The 18,117-nt window shown below is 36.1% G+C and overlaps 1 protein-coding gene across 2 annotated transcripts in view; it reads right to left on the bottom strand.

The window, feature by feature from the left end:
* The window catches only part of LOC117403135 (inactive phospholipase D5-like), a 128,504-nt gene that overhangs the window by 18,848 nt on the left and 91,539 nt on the right, over window positions 1–18,117 (bottom strand). For both annotated transcript variants that reach the window (XM_034005155.3, XM_059024360.1), the window contains exons 6-7: window positions 8,400–8,597; window positions 5,490–5,650 (exon numbers count right to left, since the gene is read on the bottom strand). In XM_034005155.3, coding sequence (XP_033861046.1) covers window positions 5,490–5,650; window positions 8,400–8,597 — 359 coding nt within the window. The remainder of the gene's footprint in view (window positions 1–5,489; window positions 5,651–8,399; window positions 8,598–18,117) is intronic.

Below are 18,117 nucleotides of genomic sequence, written 5' to 3' on the forward strand. Positions count from 1 at the left end.
ACAAAACAAAATCACGAACACAAAAAATCGAACAGCCAATACAGGTCAGGCTGGGCAAATGCCTTCACTGATCCTGTATGTTTTGTATGTTTCATTTATTTTAATTCTCTCGCTTCTCTCGCTCTCGCTCCACCTCTGATCATCCAACCCCCCTCTGAGCCGAGTGTGAGTCTTTTATATCTGTGGTTGGAGCCTTAATTACCTATTAATAAATTACCTTATTAAGGCTCCAGCAACATTCCCACGAGAGTTATAGGGAAGGGGTTTTAACCCCATACGCACCTACTACACATTACAAGACGGGCTCTCTCGCCGGTCTCAAAAAGTAAATAAAATAATAAAAAAAGATGGACGGTGCTCGACCGCCCGCACATAAACACAATAATGATTAGGACGGACGGCTTCGTCCACCCGCCTACAAATACAATAATAATAATAATAATAATAATAATAATAATAATAATAATAATAATAATAAATAATATTACAAACATATATATACAAATAATAATACAGGGGCGGGGTGTACTCCGTCACAGTGCTCTTTTTGAAAAAAATAAGAAAAAAGTTTAATTTTCAATGTAAATACGGTGTTTCTGCTCTGAAATTGCAGTTATGTATGATGTTCAGAAATAAAAATATGAAGTTGTATCCGATTGTTTTTCATTTTCATATCAAAGCCGTTTTAAAATGGAGCCGCACATTTTGCGGGAGCGACAGTCATATGTAGTCTGAAATCTCTGTGGTTCTAGTGTTAATACTAGTACTTTGTTTTGTATTTTTTGTTGCTAGGCTGACAATACCATGTCACTGGCAATTCAGTGGGTCTGTACTAAAGGGTAATAATAGCACAGTCAGCTACAATGATATAAGCCATTGGTAGAATCATACTGCATTTCTTGACATAGCAGTGTATCAGAAATGAGTATGAACCAATTCACGCAGCTAACCCATTGCAGAAGCATGGCACCATCCCCCCCACAAAAAATGTGTGCAAACTGGCAACTGGAATAAAAAGCTGAAATTTACAAGGGCCAAAGTGTTCATTTTAAATTGGTAAAATGCACATCACATCCAGAATGAAGGGTGTTCATAAGTCAATGGCTGTAACTCAAACTTGTAATATTTCCAATTATTTAATGTATGTGTGCTGTGTTAATAAAGGTGTGCATCTTTAACAGGAGGAACAATAGTATACAATACAAACATGCCAGGAGCGCTGTGTTTAACTGGTAAAACACACAATGTCTTTTACAGTAGCGAGGAACCTTGTTTCTGGTTTAATGTCAGTTTGCAGTGGGAGGTTTGTAACTCTGAAGTTCTACTCTATGCCCAAATTGTTTTTAAAATTGCTTTCTGGAAACATAGATGAAGTAAAGTTTTTTTTTCATTTTTAATTGAACATTGAAAATCAGGAAAATTAGATTTCAGTAAATTGCCATCTGACTCAGATTACAATAGCAAAAACAAATCTTTTGTGCTGAGAATTACTGTTGATTAGCCTAGAGCAGGGGTATTCAATTACATTGGGGGGGGGGGCCACAGGGCGCTCATGATGTGTGTATCAGGTGGGGGGGGGGGGGGGGGGGAATGGAATAACCATTTACAATGATACAATTTATGATTGCCATTTAATAATACAAATACAAAGCAAATATATTTATCGCTGTAATGCTATTAAAACTGCATGCTATTAATCCTAAATTTATTAAAACTATTACATTAAAATGGACATCTAATTTCCTTTCTTTTTGTCTAATGACTTTCTATGATGTGGTGGAAGGGGCGGCATAACAAGAAATTGAGGGGGCTACACCCCACTTTATGTAGCACACAAATACATTTGAATAATATTCCATGTCAGAAGTGGACCAGGGTGAACAGCAAGAATTTAAACAGCAACCTCAAGGAAAGATAGATAGATTACAGGAGATGAGTCATTATTTGAGGTTAAATAATAATAGTAAACTGTAAAAAACAAATTTTCACCGTTAAGTTATGGCGTGTACTGACACGAATGGGAATGAATGTGCAAACCGGGTGTGTCACAAAACTAAAGTTTATTGATTGAGTGTAGCTTACATACAGAGTGAGTTGTAAACAACAAAGAAGAAGGGTTATTACCAGATAAGTGCAGTGAACATTTGTCCCTGTGTTATGGTGTGTTGCCAATAAATATCTCTTGTTAGGGGACACAAATACCGACCTTTCAACTGTGCGTATCTGTAACTAGCATTTTAATGAAGGGCAACTACTTTTACAAAAGCCTGCCTACTTCTTCCCGAAAGAAAGCATAATAAAACATTTAAAAAGCATGGCCCCAGGACTGAATTTATCACTGCTGTGCACGAAGTTCTGTGCAGCTGGATGTCTTTGAGATCATTTCAATGTCATTAACGATCTCACACAAACAATCCACAGTTGAAATGGCGTGTGATTTGCCACTAGAAATGCTAGTTTCTATTCTGCCCTCTTTTTATGTCTAACCTCCAACACGGGTGCTATTTGGAAGCAGTTTGTTATTTTATTCAAGGCAGAATGTGGAGTGGCATTGTTAATATGTTTCGTTGTTTTTGCATTGAGACTCTGCAGTATTTGCAGAAGCCAGTGGCAGTGTCTCCTGAATCAGCAATTAGCCACCCTAAAAAAAAAGAAACTTATCACTTATATTTGGATAAAATTCACTAGATGTGATCGAAAAATGACAAACTCTGTTTTAGAGCAGGTGCAGTGACTTTTTATTGTGCTGATTAACAATTGACATCACGAAGATGCTGCAAAATGATCTGTCGATCTTGGGCAGGTGTTGTGACTCTTGGTCTCTGAGTTCATGGCCTGTCATTGACAGAGTGTGTCTGTTTATACTGTCTCGCCAGGTTTGAAATTGCTGGCTGTGAGCAGCCAAGATGGTGAGCCACAGTACGCTGCCCTAGTCCAGCCTCCAACATGCTGATTGCACAAAGGAGCTGCTCTCTTGACAGACGTGGCATACTCTTTTTTTCTGTGATATTCTTTATTGCTTTTATTCAAGTTTGCAATTCAAAAGCTGAAATCACTCCATATCCAGTGTCCAATCAAAGGTCTCACTAATTAGGTGATTAACTACATATGCTTTAGTCATAGTCATTCTACTGTGTCATGGTCTAGGATGAATGATCGAGTGATTAAAAAGAAACCAAAAACATTTCGTAAATGTCCATCATTTATATACCTTATTTTTTTCAAAAATAAATGTGTTATAATAGTGATAAGTTTCTTTTGATGCTTGGTATATTTAGGATTGCTGTTTTTCTGTGTTTTTCCCCCAATATTTCCTTTCCCTTTAAGAATTTGATTGATCCCTGCTAGCCATTTAGTAGTAGTAAATATGGTTTAATTTAAAGGTTTTGGTGTGTGAAGAAGGAAGAAACTGTGTGCAAACGAGGGTGCAACATTTTAATAACCGATTAATCTATAATTTAAAAAATAATAAATGCAGGACACACTTTATTACAATCACTATTCGTTATTGTATTAACATTAATACAGACTAGTCATTTATTAAAAAGTTGTGCTTTCATTTTAGCGTTCTTCAATCTGCATTTAATGAGAAAGTAAAGACTTGGACGATTTAAAAGGCTATTTAGTTGTTTCACATTAAAACCCTTTAAATTAAAGTGATTTTACTATTATTATTACAATTTACATTTTATATGACGGTCTGGTCTCACTAACGTCTTATAACAACAGTGATTTTAATCTGCAAACAAATATATATGCTCACATGTGTGGAAACACAGTTACATTTGTTTAAAGTCACTTTTACTTTAATACATAATACATAGTTAGGTTTGCCTATACAACAAGTAGATAAACTGTCCAAAGCCAAATTAACACACTGCAAGTCTCACATATTATAGAAAGTGAACACTGCAGTCTCACATATATAGACAATGTTGTCGAAAGGGCCAAAAATGATACTAACAGTTTAAATAAGGTTTAAACAAATCTCTTTTGAAATGTATTTTTTTTTTATTATTATTATTTATTGTAATGATAAGATACATTAAAGCCAAGATGCAACTGGCATGTGTTAGTACAGTATTAAGGTAGTCGCTGATGAACAGCCAGCTGCTCTTGTCAGATCTAATGAATGTGTGTGGTCGAGTTCCAACAATAGACACATTCTCACCCTTAAAAACTGCTTCTTGTTCCCGTGTATGTGTGTGTGTGTGTGCTGCTCTTACTCCGATTCTGATTGGCAGAGGTTTCATGTTAAAAAAATTAAATAAATACATTTAAAAAACCTGCTGTGCTTTGCTAAAACCGGCAAAAAATAGACAACCCAACTAGCAAAATGTTCTCCCGCTAAACAGTCCAGTTGGCAGCACTGCAGCTGACATGCGATGGCCAGACGGGAAGCTGTCGCGGGCCGTATTTAACCTGCGGGAATCCAGTTGAAGAACGCTGGCCTAGAGCAACATTTCTTCTTTGACATAAAATTTTAAAAATCACACTTCTGGGAAATAACCCATGACAGAATTGGTTTATATCTTAGACCTGCTCTTTATTGGATCATAAGTATCTACTATTTTGGAAGTTTTGGAAGTGGCTTTCCAAACAAAACTTGAGAAACAGTTATAGAATCGGATAGTTGCATTTTTTCTTTTAAACTTGCTTAAATTGTTTATTGTGCCTTCAGCAACGCAAGTACGAGGGAATTTGCTACTTGCTTCACACCATCTGCTTTCCAATTTGTTGCTTGGATGGACCATCTTTCTCAGCATTAACAGAACAACATCCAGCCTTAGGTATCAACACTTATGTATGCAGTGGTTCCTCATTGTAACATAGAGGCTGTGCTTTATGTCCTGCCTTATAACGAGAATGCAAATGAAATGGCATTATATTATAAGTGATTTATGTACTATAAAGGGTTCAAGTCTAACAAGGGAGCAACAGTATATGTATATATTGAAAACACTACAAATAACTAGCACATGCTTTATGTGCACATGGGCTTCAATAGGGGGCAAGATAAATTGCAGTTGACGCTCATTTGAAAGTGATGGCTCTATCTCTATGGGCCATTCAGAAGAACAGACATTTTTGCAGATTTCCAACTCCAACATCCCTTTAGGAATTGTAGACAATATAAATTTTTGATTGGTCTCATGAATAGGTCAACTAAAAATCCCTTTATCGTAAAGAACCTAGTCTGGAATTTGAATACCTTTTGGGTGCCCTGTAAGTGGCCAGAAAACATCAGTTCCAATACCCCATTGCTGGAATTTCCAACAGAGAGGATATAGATACACGCTTTCAGCAAGAATATCGATTTCATTTGAATGTGTTTTCCAGAAACCAGGAATGTGAATCTTCATGTAAGCATGCTTTCAAATAGTACTGCGGCTAATATATACAGAGAAAATAAATACCATAAAAGTACCATGGCAGTTAATAGGTTTAGCCTCATGTCTCATATATAATTCATATTATTCTGACTTTACCTGTTTGGTTGTGTGCTTCCTGAACTGTGAGAACCTATGTTGACCAGAGGCAGGTAGTCCATTATGGACACATAGATAAACCTCTTGGCATCAGAAATAACTCTGTTAATGGCATCAATATCTTTGGTTCTGTCATTAGCGCAAAAGATGCTTGGAGAACTCTGAAAAAAAGCACAATATTACTGTTAGTTGTACAATACGGTTACATTTTATACTACATCCTTATAAACTAAATGTAATTTTCTAATATAGTACTCAGTTGAGTGGAAAAATAAAAATATTCTTTGGTGAGGAATTTTTGAGCTTTTGATGTAGCAATGTATATTAAAATCTTCCCTATGTATCCACATCACCGTTAGCAAATACATAGGCAATTCCCCATATTGCCCCAAAATTATTCCTCCAGCCTGCCTTTAGGGCACAGGGTAAAGAATCCGACTCCCAGTGCATTGCAGTTTTATTTTCATTCTTTACTACAAGCTTATTCAATCAAAGCTAAGTCAAATTAAACCTATCCTTGAGGCGCCACTATAACTCATTTTATACTAAACCTGTGATTACAGTCAAACGTGCTTAATATCACTTCAAAGGGACTGGGCTGAAATGATGACAGTGAGTGGAGTTAACATTATCAGGAGTACACTAATAACCTGGCAAAATAAGCATTTCAGGCAAACATACATTAATAAATAAATAAAACACCAGCACCAATATAACTACTGTACCCAGTAAAAGAACAATATTGCCCAGTTGGTTTATGACCTATAATTATTATTTATTTCTTAGCAGATGCCCTTATCCAGGGCAACTTACAATTGTTACAAGATATCACATTATTTTTACATACAATTATATTATTATTATTATTTTTTTTTTTTTACACATTATTTTTACATACAATTACCCATTTATACAGTTGGGTTTTTACTGGAGCAATCTAGGTAAAGTACCTTGCTCAAGGGTACAGCAGCAGTGTCCCCCACCTGGGATTGAACCCACGACCCGCCGGTCAGGAGTCCAGAGCCCTAACCACTATTCCACACTGCTATCCTCATAATGTGTGATTAAGAATTTGTTTCTAAATAAAACACTGCGATACAGACATGCGTTTCATGTAAAGTTCAATTTTATTAAGTACCCTGTACTTTATTGTACTGTAAACTCATTATTACATTAACATCAAAATACTTGAAAAAAATTGCATTTATATCCCATGATGTCAGATTTCCAAAACAACTTTACACAGCAATTACCTGTATGTGCACATAAACTGTCCAATCTTCCTCTTAAAATCATATAACAAAAATGTTACTGTGGCGGAGTGTCCCGCCCCTATGTATTATTATTTGTATTTTTGTTTGCGGCGCGGATAAAAGCGCAGCGTCTTTTATTATTATATTTAAAAACCCTGTGAGGATGCATGGCTGATCAGCTACTGATTATTTAACGAGCTGACAGTCATGCATCCTTACCAAACGCGTGCAGACTCTGGCCGAGGAGTAATAAGATAATTAACAACTAGTTAATCCCTCGGCCAGAGTATATAAACCTGCAGCTCTCTGCACTCGGGGTTGAGTGTAGAGGAGAGTACGGGAGAGCGGAGAGAGAAAGAGCGCGAGGAGAATAAGACAGTTAAAAACAATTGCTAAAACGTGCTAGCATTCAGCTTCACCCGCCCATCCACTGTTTTGGTGTCAGTTACTTCCTGGTCCGTGACATCATCCACCTCACCACTGCGAGCCAGACTGCCACAGTTCCGAATAGGGAATGTTCAAAAATCCTTCACAGCCATTTATTTACATGTAAGGCCTATACCCTCCAGTCATTCCCCACAGTGAAGATAATTCGCCAGTTTTTTTTTTTTTTATCTCACTTTTCTCTGATAGAGCCATTAATTCAGTCTTTGTAGATATGTTCCAAGACTTTTCCATTTTAATTTGAATGCTTACAAAACTAAATACTGAAGTGAGAAGAGACGCTGCACAGCCAGCAGCTACTGCATGTCAAGAAAGCTACCTGCACTGAGTTTGAAATGATAAAAGTAAAAGTAGAGCAAATTACTTTCCTTGCTCATTCAATCTTTGGCCTCAGTTAACCACCAAATTAATTTCAGTAATGTGTAACTTAAGTCAGGCCTCCAAAGTTGAATGATTACTTTGGCTTAGTCCCTCACTAGGGACTTATGAGAAACTCCACACAATGCATATTAAAGCATTGTGCCAAGGGTATTGAAGAACATATTTTAGCAAATGTCAAATTCTGTTATGTACCTGTGGAGGGCTCACTGGTATTGACGTCCAAGGGTTAGTCATTCCCTTGCATACCAACAGGTGATTAACATTTTCACTTTAAAAGGATCAATACATCCAAGTGGTTGTATTTACAAATACAGTTCATGGTCTGTATCCCATATAAAATACCTAATAAAAGAATTGGATGCTTGACTGACTGCATCAAATGTAGTTTTTATATCAATGCAGCTCTGTCCACATTGATGTATCCCACAGAATTAATATTTTTTAGTATCCTTGTGATAGGGAGAGGCACAGGAAGTTGTGGTTGAAATGGCAACACAAAAAGCCACGGGGAAATACCAACAATGGTAAGGGTCAGGCCACAATAGTAAACTAAACAAAAAGACAAAAATTCAAAATAAAATACAGTGAAAATAAACTATAAAATAAAATGTTCCTTTAAGATGGTGAGTACTGCTTCCATATGCAGTACTCACCATTTCTGAAACAAATTAATCTGAAAACGTATTTTGTGAGGTAGAGAAACATTAGCACATAGGTGAATCACAGATCTCTAAATCCTGTTTAAACAAAAATAGACTGTGACCTGATGAGTGTTATCAAAGTTCACATTCGTCATTTGATGAGATCAGTACCTAAGGACTGAAGCACTTACTGATAAAAAAGCCTCAGCCTTTGAGTCGTTGAGGTGCAGTTTGAGGGGCTCCACTTTACTGGATAAGGCAAACACCCTCTTGGACCACTTTGCTGGGACAAAGTCTTTGTATTCCAGTTGCCAATAAAGGGTAAATATTCTATGCAAATCCAACACCAAGCAGCTGCAGTTGTAGATAATAACACCAAGCTCTTTCATCTGTAAAAAAAAACAAAGCAAAAAAACAACTTTTATTTAACCTGAAACCTGAATATATTGTTATATTGTTGGGGGCCCTAAAATTTGAGCCCAAAGTGACTGTTAGCACAGCCAATCAATGTTTTTCTCTCAGACTAACAAGCATATATGAATTCACAATGTAAATCACAACATTCCAGCACACAAAAGATGGCTAGTAATAGAAAATCAACATATTCGTCATGTTGGTTTGATTTATTTATGCTTGAGAATCAATAATGTCAAATGTTTAGATTTATTAAATTGAAGAAAAACAGATATGATACTTTAAACATCATGTATTTTCCTGTTAGGTCATTAAATACCTATCTTTTCAATGGGAAAAAAGTGTAGGTCTTTAAGCTTGATAACATTGCAAAAATACACAAATAAAAATTAGCCACCCTCACAGTTTGCAAACACAAATAATCCAGTGTCAAAAAAGAGAAACGATTGCGATTTATTATGAATTCTGTATTTTGGATGCATTATGTGTACGGCCAGCTGTACTGGAGGTATTACGCATGGCAATTTATTTGAGGCCGATAATAAGGTAAGAGTCTCACTATCATGGTAAAAAGAGTGGTATTAACTCAAAATAATTATTCATGAGGGCTGATCAAATGCCACAGAAAAGACGCAATTATGATGTTTGTCAATTACAGCGGAAGCAAGAAGTAAAGTTTGGAGGAGTGATAATAACACAGCTCCAGTCTTAACTTGTTTTACCACTGGTACGTGAATTGGGCCCTAAATATCTTGGTATCCTGAATAGACAATCGTCGCCTCTTTAAAAATATGCAAAATATTTTAATAAGCAGTCTGTCACTAATAATGTTGTTGTGTGTGATTGTGGTTCAATTTATGGATAGATACATGAAATAAATAAATAAGCATTTATTTATTTATTTGTTTTTTTGACAACAATATTGTCCAATTTTATAATCATAATAAGGCATGGGGTGTGCTACAGGTTACAGGATTTTCAGTGAGATTGTGATCGGGTACACCCTGCCCCTGTGTGTATGTTGTTTATTTTTTATTTGTGTTGTATTATTGTTATTTAAATGTATTGTATTTTGCACTGTTGTTTTAGGTTGGCAGGGAAGGGTTAATTGCCTCCCCAGTATAAAAGCGACAGGAACCTTGCAGTCTGGGTTGGGTGTACAGAGAGGAGTGAGAGAGAGGAGAGGAAAGTTATAAAACTGCAATTGCTACTCATGCTGGATTTCGACCAGCACGGTACTTGTTTATTTGAGTGTGTTTGTTGCTGTCCGTTTATTTTGGCCGTCATGCCTTTTGTTTTGTGTTCAGTGTTTGTGTAAATGTTTCATTTTATTATTTAATAAATGCACAACCAGTCCTTAAACCTGCACTATTAGTGTCTCTGTCTCTTCCTGGGCTGATGTCACCACCAATCCATCCTGGCCACAGAGGTGTACAGAATATTAATTAGGTGTAATTAATAGGTGTGTATTTAGGCGCTCATTGACAAACTCATTCACAGTATGCACAATCAATACCTGGCCCGTATTGGTATATGTGGTCCTTGATTATCAAGAGACAGTTTACAGCCTACTAGGCTTTCAACTCTTATCAAAGTTTATCATAGGAAAAGCATAGCAGCATGTAATGAAGCACAGTGAAATAATGGTAAACCATTGTAAAGCCCACAGAGGTATAGTAAAGACTTAAAAAATTATTCTAAACCATAGTAAGCTCTGGTTAATAACCTTGGGAAAAGCATGGTAAAACTGTGGAATTACAGTGCAAATATACTGGATAAGTCATTTTAAATGACAAGTTTAAAATTACTTATCCAGGAAACAGATATCATTATATAGGACTTCATGCAGGGTAGAATCTATTTCAGGTTATCAATTCCTAATTACTTTTACTAGGAATACACTCTTTAAGATTCTTAACTCCACAACTGCAATAACAAAATAAAGTAATGAATTATGACAAAGGACAGAACACGAACCATGAACTGGCTTGTTAGATTTTAGTGCTTAAGGACTACTAGTCTCATGTGACAACAAGAAAACAATAATACATCACTGTATTGAGAGCTGAAACATATGACCACATATTTATAAGATCATACTTCACTGTTATACCCCAAAGCCCTGTTAACCTTTTCATCATTTTTAAATGGGAAACTGATTAACAGCTTTATCCTCTGCTTTAATTTCTCAATAAGTGTAATCACCCCAAGATGGCAGCTTGCTAGTGACTGGATTGGTATAGCTAGATTAATACATAAATCAGTCACGCATATATAGTATGGCATATGTGTTTGCATTATACAGGTGTGACAGGCAGTATACAGCATATAAATGATGGCATTTCAGTAAGGGGATCTAATTGAGATAAAGAAAAACAGTGCTCAATCATTGACAAACGAGTCTTCAGAGTCTGGGGTTCATTAATAATTAGGAAAGTTTTCAGAGAGACCTATGGTCTTTAAAAAATGGCCCTATCAATGTAGTATCAGTCCCTCGTTATCAATTTCCACCTTCTTCTCGGGGCTCATGTTCCAGCTAATGATAATTCTAGTAACTCGTCATCAACCTCCCTTCGTGTAGCATTACTGCATACACGAGCTCTTGGAAATAAATCTCTCCAAATTAACGATTTTATTCTGGACTCAGAAATAGATATCCTGACTTTAGTTGAGACTTGGCTGAAACAGGATGAGACTGTACCACTAATAGAGGCCTGTCCAACCAGTAATCTAGGTTGGGATGGTGATCTTGCTATCATTTTTGATGAAGAGCTTGATCTCTATCTTGAAAACACAGATGGTTATACATCATTTGAATTACTTACTGCTTTTGTCAAAAAAACACAACCTATATCATAGTAATTTACCAACCACCTAGACCAAATTCTCTTTTTCTCTCTGAAATTGCCAAATTGTTATTTACAATGACTGTCAAACATGATTTTTAACGATCATATAGTCAAAGGAAAAAAAAAAGAAAAAAGGGCACGCATTTAAAATTCTCAGCAGCCTGCATTGTTATTAAAGATATACAGCCCTAGTTACACAGTACAGCTTGTAATTCACAGCAATTGATACCTGCAAGTAGGCCTACACAATGTCAGACGAAGATAAAGAACTAGCCCCATTACCGTTCAAGACCAAATTACCTTCAAGTTTTACTGGAGATAACAATGGAAATTTTAGTCAGTGGATCAGACGGCTTGAAGTAGCATGTGAAACTGCTACTAATATAGGATCTGCACTTTTAGCTACAATGCTGCCTTCGAAGTTTGGAGAGCTTGCTTTTAGATATTGGGATAGCCTGCTTGATGCAGTAAAATCTGATTATAGAGCTGCTAAATGCCATTGTGGAAGGCCTCGAAATGACCCACAGAGAGTTCAGGATTTCAGGTAAAATGGAGCACAAACGTTTATTACACAAAAACAACAAAAAACTGGTCACAAAATAAATGAGTTGCGTCTTTAAAAAGATGATTATTTACAAGACTATTTTCACAGGTCCCGGGAGGAAGAGCACATACTGTATCTAGAAAAGAGTATTTAAACAGATTTCTGTTCGTTTGCGATGAGATATCCCTGCTGTACCAAAGTTATTGCTTTACGATGTTCTGAAACAATTGTTACCTTGTTACTCTGCAGGAGATAAAAACAGGAGAGTTTACTGTACCATCAAGGACATATATGGCTGCGCTTCCCCGGAACACTGCCCCGACCGATGGAGAGGCTGACCCTTTTGTACACCTTATCCAATTATCTGGGCTTGGAACCAGGTGTTTGACGGTTTGGCTACTTTTTTGGCTATTTTTATTGTGCATGTTTTTTTTTCTGTTCCTTTCTGATTATGAGGTCATCATGCTCATATAACTTCAATCACCACAGTGACCTAAACAGTATATCATGCCCTCCCCCTATCTTTTTTTTTTCTGGAGCTTAGCATCCAATAAGATTACAGCTCACACAAACTCTCACACTTGCATTCAGCAAATCTGGCTCAAGAAAATGGTGAACCCACCTACTTCTTTCGTCAGGATTGGTTAAAATGGGGATTCTTACACGATTGACACTAATATACATTTGATCGGGGTTCTTATTTGATTGTGAAATAAGGAGAAATAAAACCGTTTTTTAAATTCTTTACCCATTTAAAAACTATATCAGTACAATTAGACATATATTTGTTTTTAAATGTATTTTATAATACTGTATCTGCCAACAGTTACACTACATTCTACACTACATTCTGAATGTTTTTTTTATTCTTTTTCCATGACCTATTGCATTTGATCTCATCAGATAAGAAACAGCAGTGCTTGTAGTTACACTGTAAATTGTAAGAAAAAAAGCAAAGCAGATAAATCCAAAAAAAAAAAATCTGTTTCAAAGCTCTTTTCACAATGTCTGCTCTAGTGCACTAAATAATATTTTAAAAAAAACCATAAAAACAAGTGCTCTGGCTTTTTTGTTCTGTACCACATCATGAATAGTTATTGTTGTGTTACACTGTAGGCAACAATCCTTACACTATCAGTACATTAGAATGGACATTATGAAAAGAGCTTTGAAACAGACTTTAAAGTTATAATTGTAAAAAGTTGTCTGGATATTAACAATGAAAAGAAACATTACAGGTGCGTTATTTAAACAGTTGTAGCAACATGTGGGGATGTGTAACGCTATATTTTGCAGAAACTCTGCTACTTACTCTTTAAACCTTATTCACATGGGACTAAAAATTGCCACATAAACAGAAGGCTTCGATATTTTTACAGACCTTGGGGAAATGTAGTCCCGCGCAAATAGTCCATTTCTTTTTATCTCAGATGATTTTTTCAGTGGTCCTCCGACATCTGGACCGCCTGTAAAATTTCAAACTCAAGTGTCCTGTGTCTTTTTAGTCCTGTGTATGCATGTAACTGAGACTGCATTTGCACTGGGTCCATTTCAAATGGACTTGGGGCCGGACCAAATCAAACCCTGATCGCTCTTGCAATGTTTATGCGATAATATCGCTAGTTTCCATATCGCATTTTCTTTATCCCGACACCAAAACAAGCCATTTCCAGTCCGCGAAAGAATAGGAGGGACCGTTGAAAGCAACATGAAAAATGCTGTTGACCAATCCCCATCCGGTATTTGTGACATTTTGAAGGGGTGGAAACAAGGCGGTAAGATGCGAAAAGGCAGGCGAAGACAGTCAAGGCATAAATTTTTTTTTAAAAATTGTGTTGTACTACTGTTTTGCTTGAATATCAGTGAATGCTATTACATGCAACTACGACTAGAAGTCGTAGTAATAATAATAATAATAATAATAATAATAATAATAATAATAATAATAATAATAATAATATGTAAGACAGCAGGGAGGGGGTTAAATCCTCCCTGCAGAAAAACATGTGCGTAGGCACACTTTGGGTTTCTTTTGTTAATTGTTTTATTGTTAATTATCAGCTGCACCTGGCTATTATTGAAAATTAGAGCCAGGTGCAGGGTATTTAAAGAGTGCAGTCAGTCTGCTCAGGGCTGCTGATGTGTGTGGAAGCCCGACTGTGCTGGTGTGTGTACAGCCGTAAAACAAAGAAAAAAAGGTAGTGTGAAGCCTGTTTGTGTGTGCTGTTTTGGTTATTTTGTTACAGATAAACAGCTTAGCTGTCCTGTTTTTTGGTTTAGGTTCCTGTTTTGTTTAGTAAGTGCTCAAAAAAGAGCTAGGTGTTTGTTTTGTTTATTTTTGTTTTTGTGTTGTCTATTAAAAAAAATAATGCATCCACGCTTTTAAAAATCCATTTGTGTGTGTTGGGGCAGTGTTTTAAAGGGGCAACGAACCGCGGTGAGGGGCGATTCTTTTGCAAATAATAATAATTATTTTTATTGTGTAAAATATTTAAAAATACGGGCGCGAGTTTGAAAGAAAACACAAACACACACACACTTGGCAATTACCTCGTTTCCACGACGTCTGCAGCATTGTGCTGCATTGTTCTGTCACTGTTATGTCATTGTTTTCATGATTTTTGTAAAAATCCATACCGTGCCCTGGCTTGTGTCAGCACCATGCAATGCCAGCATCCTCATACCCGACTGGCACGGTACTGCCCAGAGCCTAGTTGTGCACAAGGCTGTATAGCAGGCTATAACTGCACAAGAAAGAAGATTTAAAAAAAAAAAAAAAAAAAAAAAAGTCGGTTAACAAAGAAACTCTGAGTATTATACAATTGAAATGCTGATTTAAAAAAAAAAAAAAAAACTTGGGGTGAATAGAACATCCAAAAACCAACATAACACTGTCACCAGGATCAGTACCGGTACATATTATACACAATAAGAAGTGGAATGAAATGCTATCCAGTGCCATGAAAAAATAAAAAGTTGATTGCAGGTTTTTTTTTTCTTTTTTTTTTTTTTTTTTTAAACGGACAGAGTTGGGTAGTTGTATTTTTTTATTATTATTATTATTATTATTATTATTATTTCTTTAAAAATGTTGGTGCTTCTGAGGTGACAGTTAGACTACCCTTATAGGTATTACATCATTTTGTTATCTACACGGGATTATATGTTTCGAGGGGACCGCTTGGCATGCTGACACGGTATAGCCAAAATAAAATTTGTGCTCCCTTGTACTGGAACGGTGGGCTTGTTCTTACATGCCGAGAATTTGGGCTTCATATAATTTTTCTGTGTAGGCCAACATGTTGAAGTACTTTACGAGAGTAACCAAATGTTAAAAACCAAAAGTTAATATATTTAAAGTGGTTAAAACATTCATACATTCTTTATTAGTATTCTAGTTTGTTTACATTTCCAAGCCTTAAGTTTGATCGAAGATCAATGTAATGGAGCTCTGTGCCTTTAAGAAATGAATAATTAAACAGAAGTAGGTGATGTCATAGATGAGGTGAGAGTATGTCCATGGACTTAAAAATAAGTGTACTGTATCGCTTACTACAAAGGTACGAAATAAAAGAAAAAATATCTCTAAAAAGCTTTACCATCACTGAAAGAGACACTGCTCCACGCAAAGCTCTCCATGAGTAGGAAAGAGTTTATTGTTTGTACATATTAAAGAAATAATACATATTGCTTTATTAAACATTTAATTCGAACTGTGGCAAACAAAAAAAAAGTAGGCTAAAGGAAGAAGGAAACTGTCTTTTGCGTGTTTCGTTTAAGGCTGCAACAAACACAACATATATTATGATAATAATAGGAATAATACATATAATAATATTTGATACTGTAAATTATTAATTTTAAATTATTCAGTGTTGTGTGCAAGTGTTCGGTCAGTGGAGCATCTTGAGGCATGTACTGTTTTTGTTTTTTTTTAAATATCAGGATGTTTAGTATTATTATTTTTTTACTATTTGCTTAATATGTGACAGCTTTAGACAACTTTGAAGTTGATTCAAAAGCCTTGCAATGTGATTTATAGCTGGAATTGAGTAGATTTGGTCGGGCGATAGCAAACCACTCCCCCTTCTCAACACACTTGTAGTCCACAGGTGATAGCTGCTTTTTGAAGGGCGAAAAGGGCTTGTTTTGGTTCTGCAAGAATTCGCTTGGAATTGTTCTTGTGTTTTATTACCGCGAATGCTTGCGTGTCCTCGTTCGCTAAGTGCTAACTTTGATTTGGTCCGGCCCTTGGTCTGGTTTGTTTTGTTAGAAAAAAATGTATCAATGTGCTTATCTGGAAGCAAAGGGACTCAGTTATGCAGTTTACGCAGTTCTGCACTGTTCTCCCACTGTCGGCATTAAAAACAAAGTAATTTAAACAGTGTTTTGTCCAGTTCTGCTTGGATTTTGGTGTCTGACCAAATTTCTGTCAGAGCTTCAGTTTCTCCCACTGTCCAGATTTTCATAGTGAAACACTGGGACTTTTTTTTTTTCTTTTTAATTCAATTCCCTGATGCCGTAGCAACTGTGAAGCCGTTAAAATAACAGTATATAATAACACAATAACAGTTTAAAAACTAAACATCCAGTGAATTTATTGCAGATCATGACAACTCATTATTTTCTTTATATTGTCATCTAGTCAACGCATGTTAAATGTACAAAACGCCAGATTTAAAAAAAACATAAGGTCATAAAGTAAGATTTGATTGCTACTACCACAGAGTACCAGACGAAGGTAAGAGCTACAACAAGTAAAATCTCACATCGTAAATTTTCATTTAAGTACTTCTTCAATATTCAAGGCAGTAGAGTCAGGGTCTGTAAACAGTATTACCTGGGCAGTAGATATCAGCCAGAAACATGTGTACAATGTACAAAGTCCAATAACAGGGACTCCAAAATCAGATGGAAGAGGCAAACATCCCAAAAGAGTTGTACCAGAAGCATTGAAATATAAAGTCTGGGCTCCTTTCAAGTGGTGGAATCGCACTACTGCAGGGTACAATTGCATCTTTTAAATCAAATTTAAATTTGTCTGTGTGGAGTTTGCATGTTCTCCCCGTGTTTGTGTGGGTTTTCTCTAGGTACTCCAGTTTCCTCCCACAGTCCAAGCCATGCTGGCTAGGTGGATTGGTCTCTCTAAATTGCCCCTTAGTTGCCCTGCAATGGACCAGAGACCCATCCAGGGTGTAGTCCTGCCTTGCGCCCTGTGTCTGCCAGGTTAGGCTTTGGCTCACCGCGATCCTCTTTAGGATTAAGTGGTTACAGATGATGGATGGATGGATGAGTTGTTAAAAAAAAAAAGACATAATGAAATCATTTTTTTATGTATGGTTTATGTCTTCCAGAACAAAATAAAACTTAAATGTTACATTTGTGATAAACATGATCAGTTCTGTGTTTAATTTAAAACAATTAAATATTAAAATGTCAGATGGAATTATGTACCTCAAATGATATTGACTATATTACGTTGCATGGTTCTATCTGCAAAAGCACCCCTCAAAAAAATTTTTTTTTTTAAATGAATGGTGGGCCCATGATTATCTGGCTGTGAACTGCCTTTCAAGTGATGAACACACAGGGATAGAGCAGACAAAGATCTTATTGAACAAAATTCAAATGTGGTCTATGAAACTTTACAGCTTGATTATTCAAAACTATACTTTTGGTAATGTAATTCCAAGCTGTACATCTTAATGCCATTAAGTATCTAGAGATTGTTTAAAAAAAGGGGGTCGCACCACAAAGCGTCTAGTTTGAAGTCAGCTCAGCTGATCAGCTCCATGATCTCTCTCAGGTATTTTATTGTGTTTATATAGAATACTTTTATTTCAATGAAAAAAAAACCTTTTGTCTACTTCTTTTATTTAATGCAAATGAGCCTTAGCTTATGTCTGGGGTTCCCAAAGTTTCTCAACTCAAGGCCCCCCAAAACATTCCGAATCCTGGCTGAGGCCCCCCACCCAATGAATCTGTATTATTATTATTATTATTATTATTATTATTATTATTATTATTATGTAATTTAGCTGCAGACAACTTTATCCATTGTGACTTACATTTTTTTTTAAACTTACATATAATGTACTACAT

Source organism: Acipenser ruthenus, chromosome 5 (assembly GCF_902713425.1).
Source record: "Acipenser ruthenus chromosome 5, fAciRut3.2 maternal haplotype, whole genome shotgun sequence".
Classification (NCBI taxonomy): Eukaryota; Metazoa; Chordata; class Actinopteri; order Acipenseriformes; family Acipenseridae; genus Acipenser; species Acipenser ruthenus.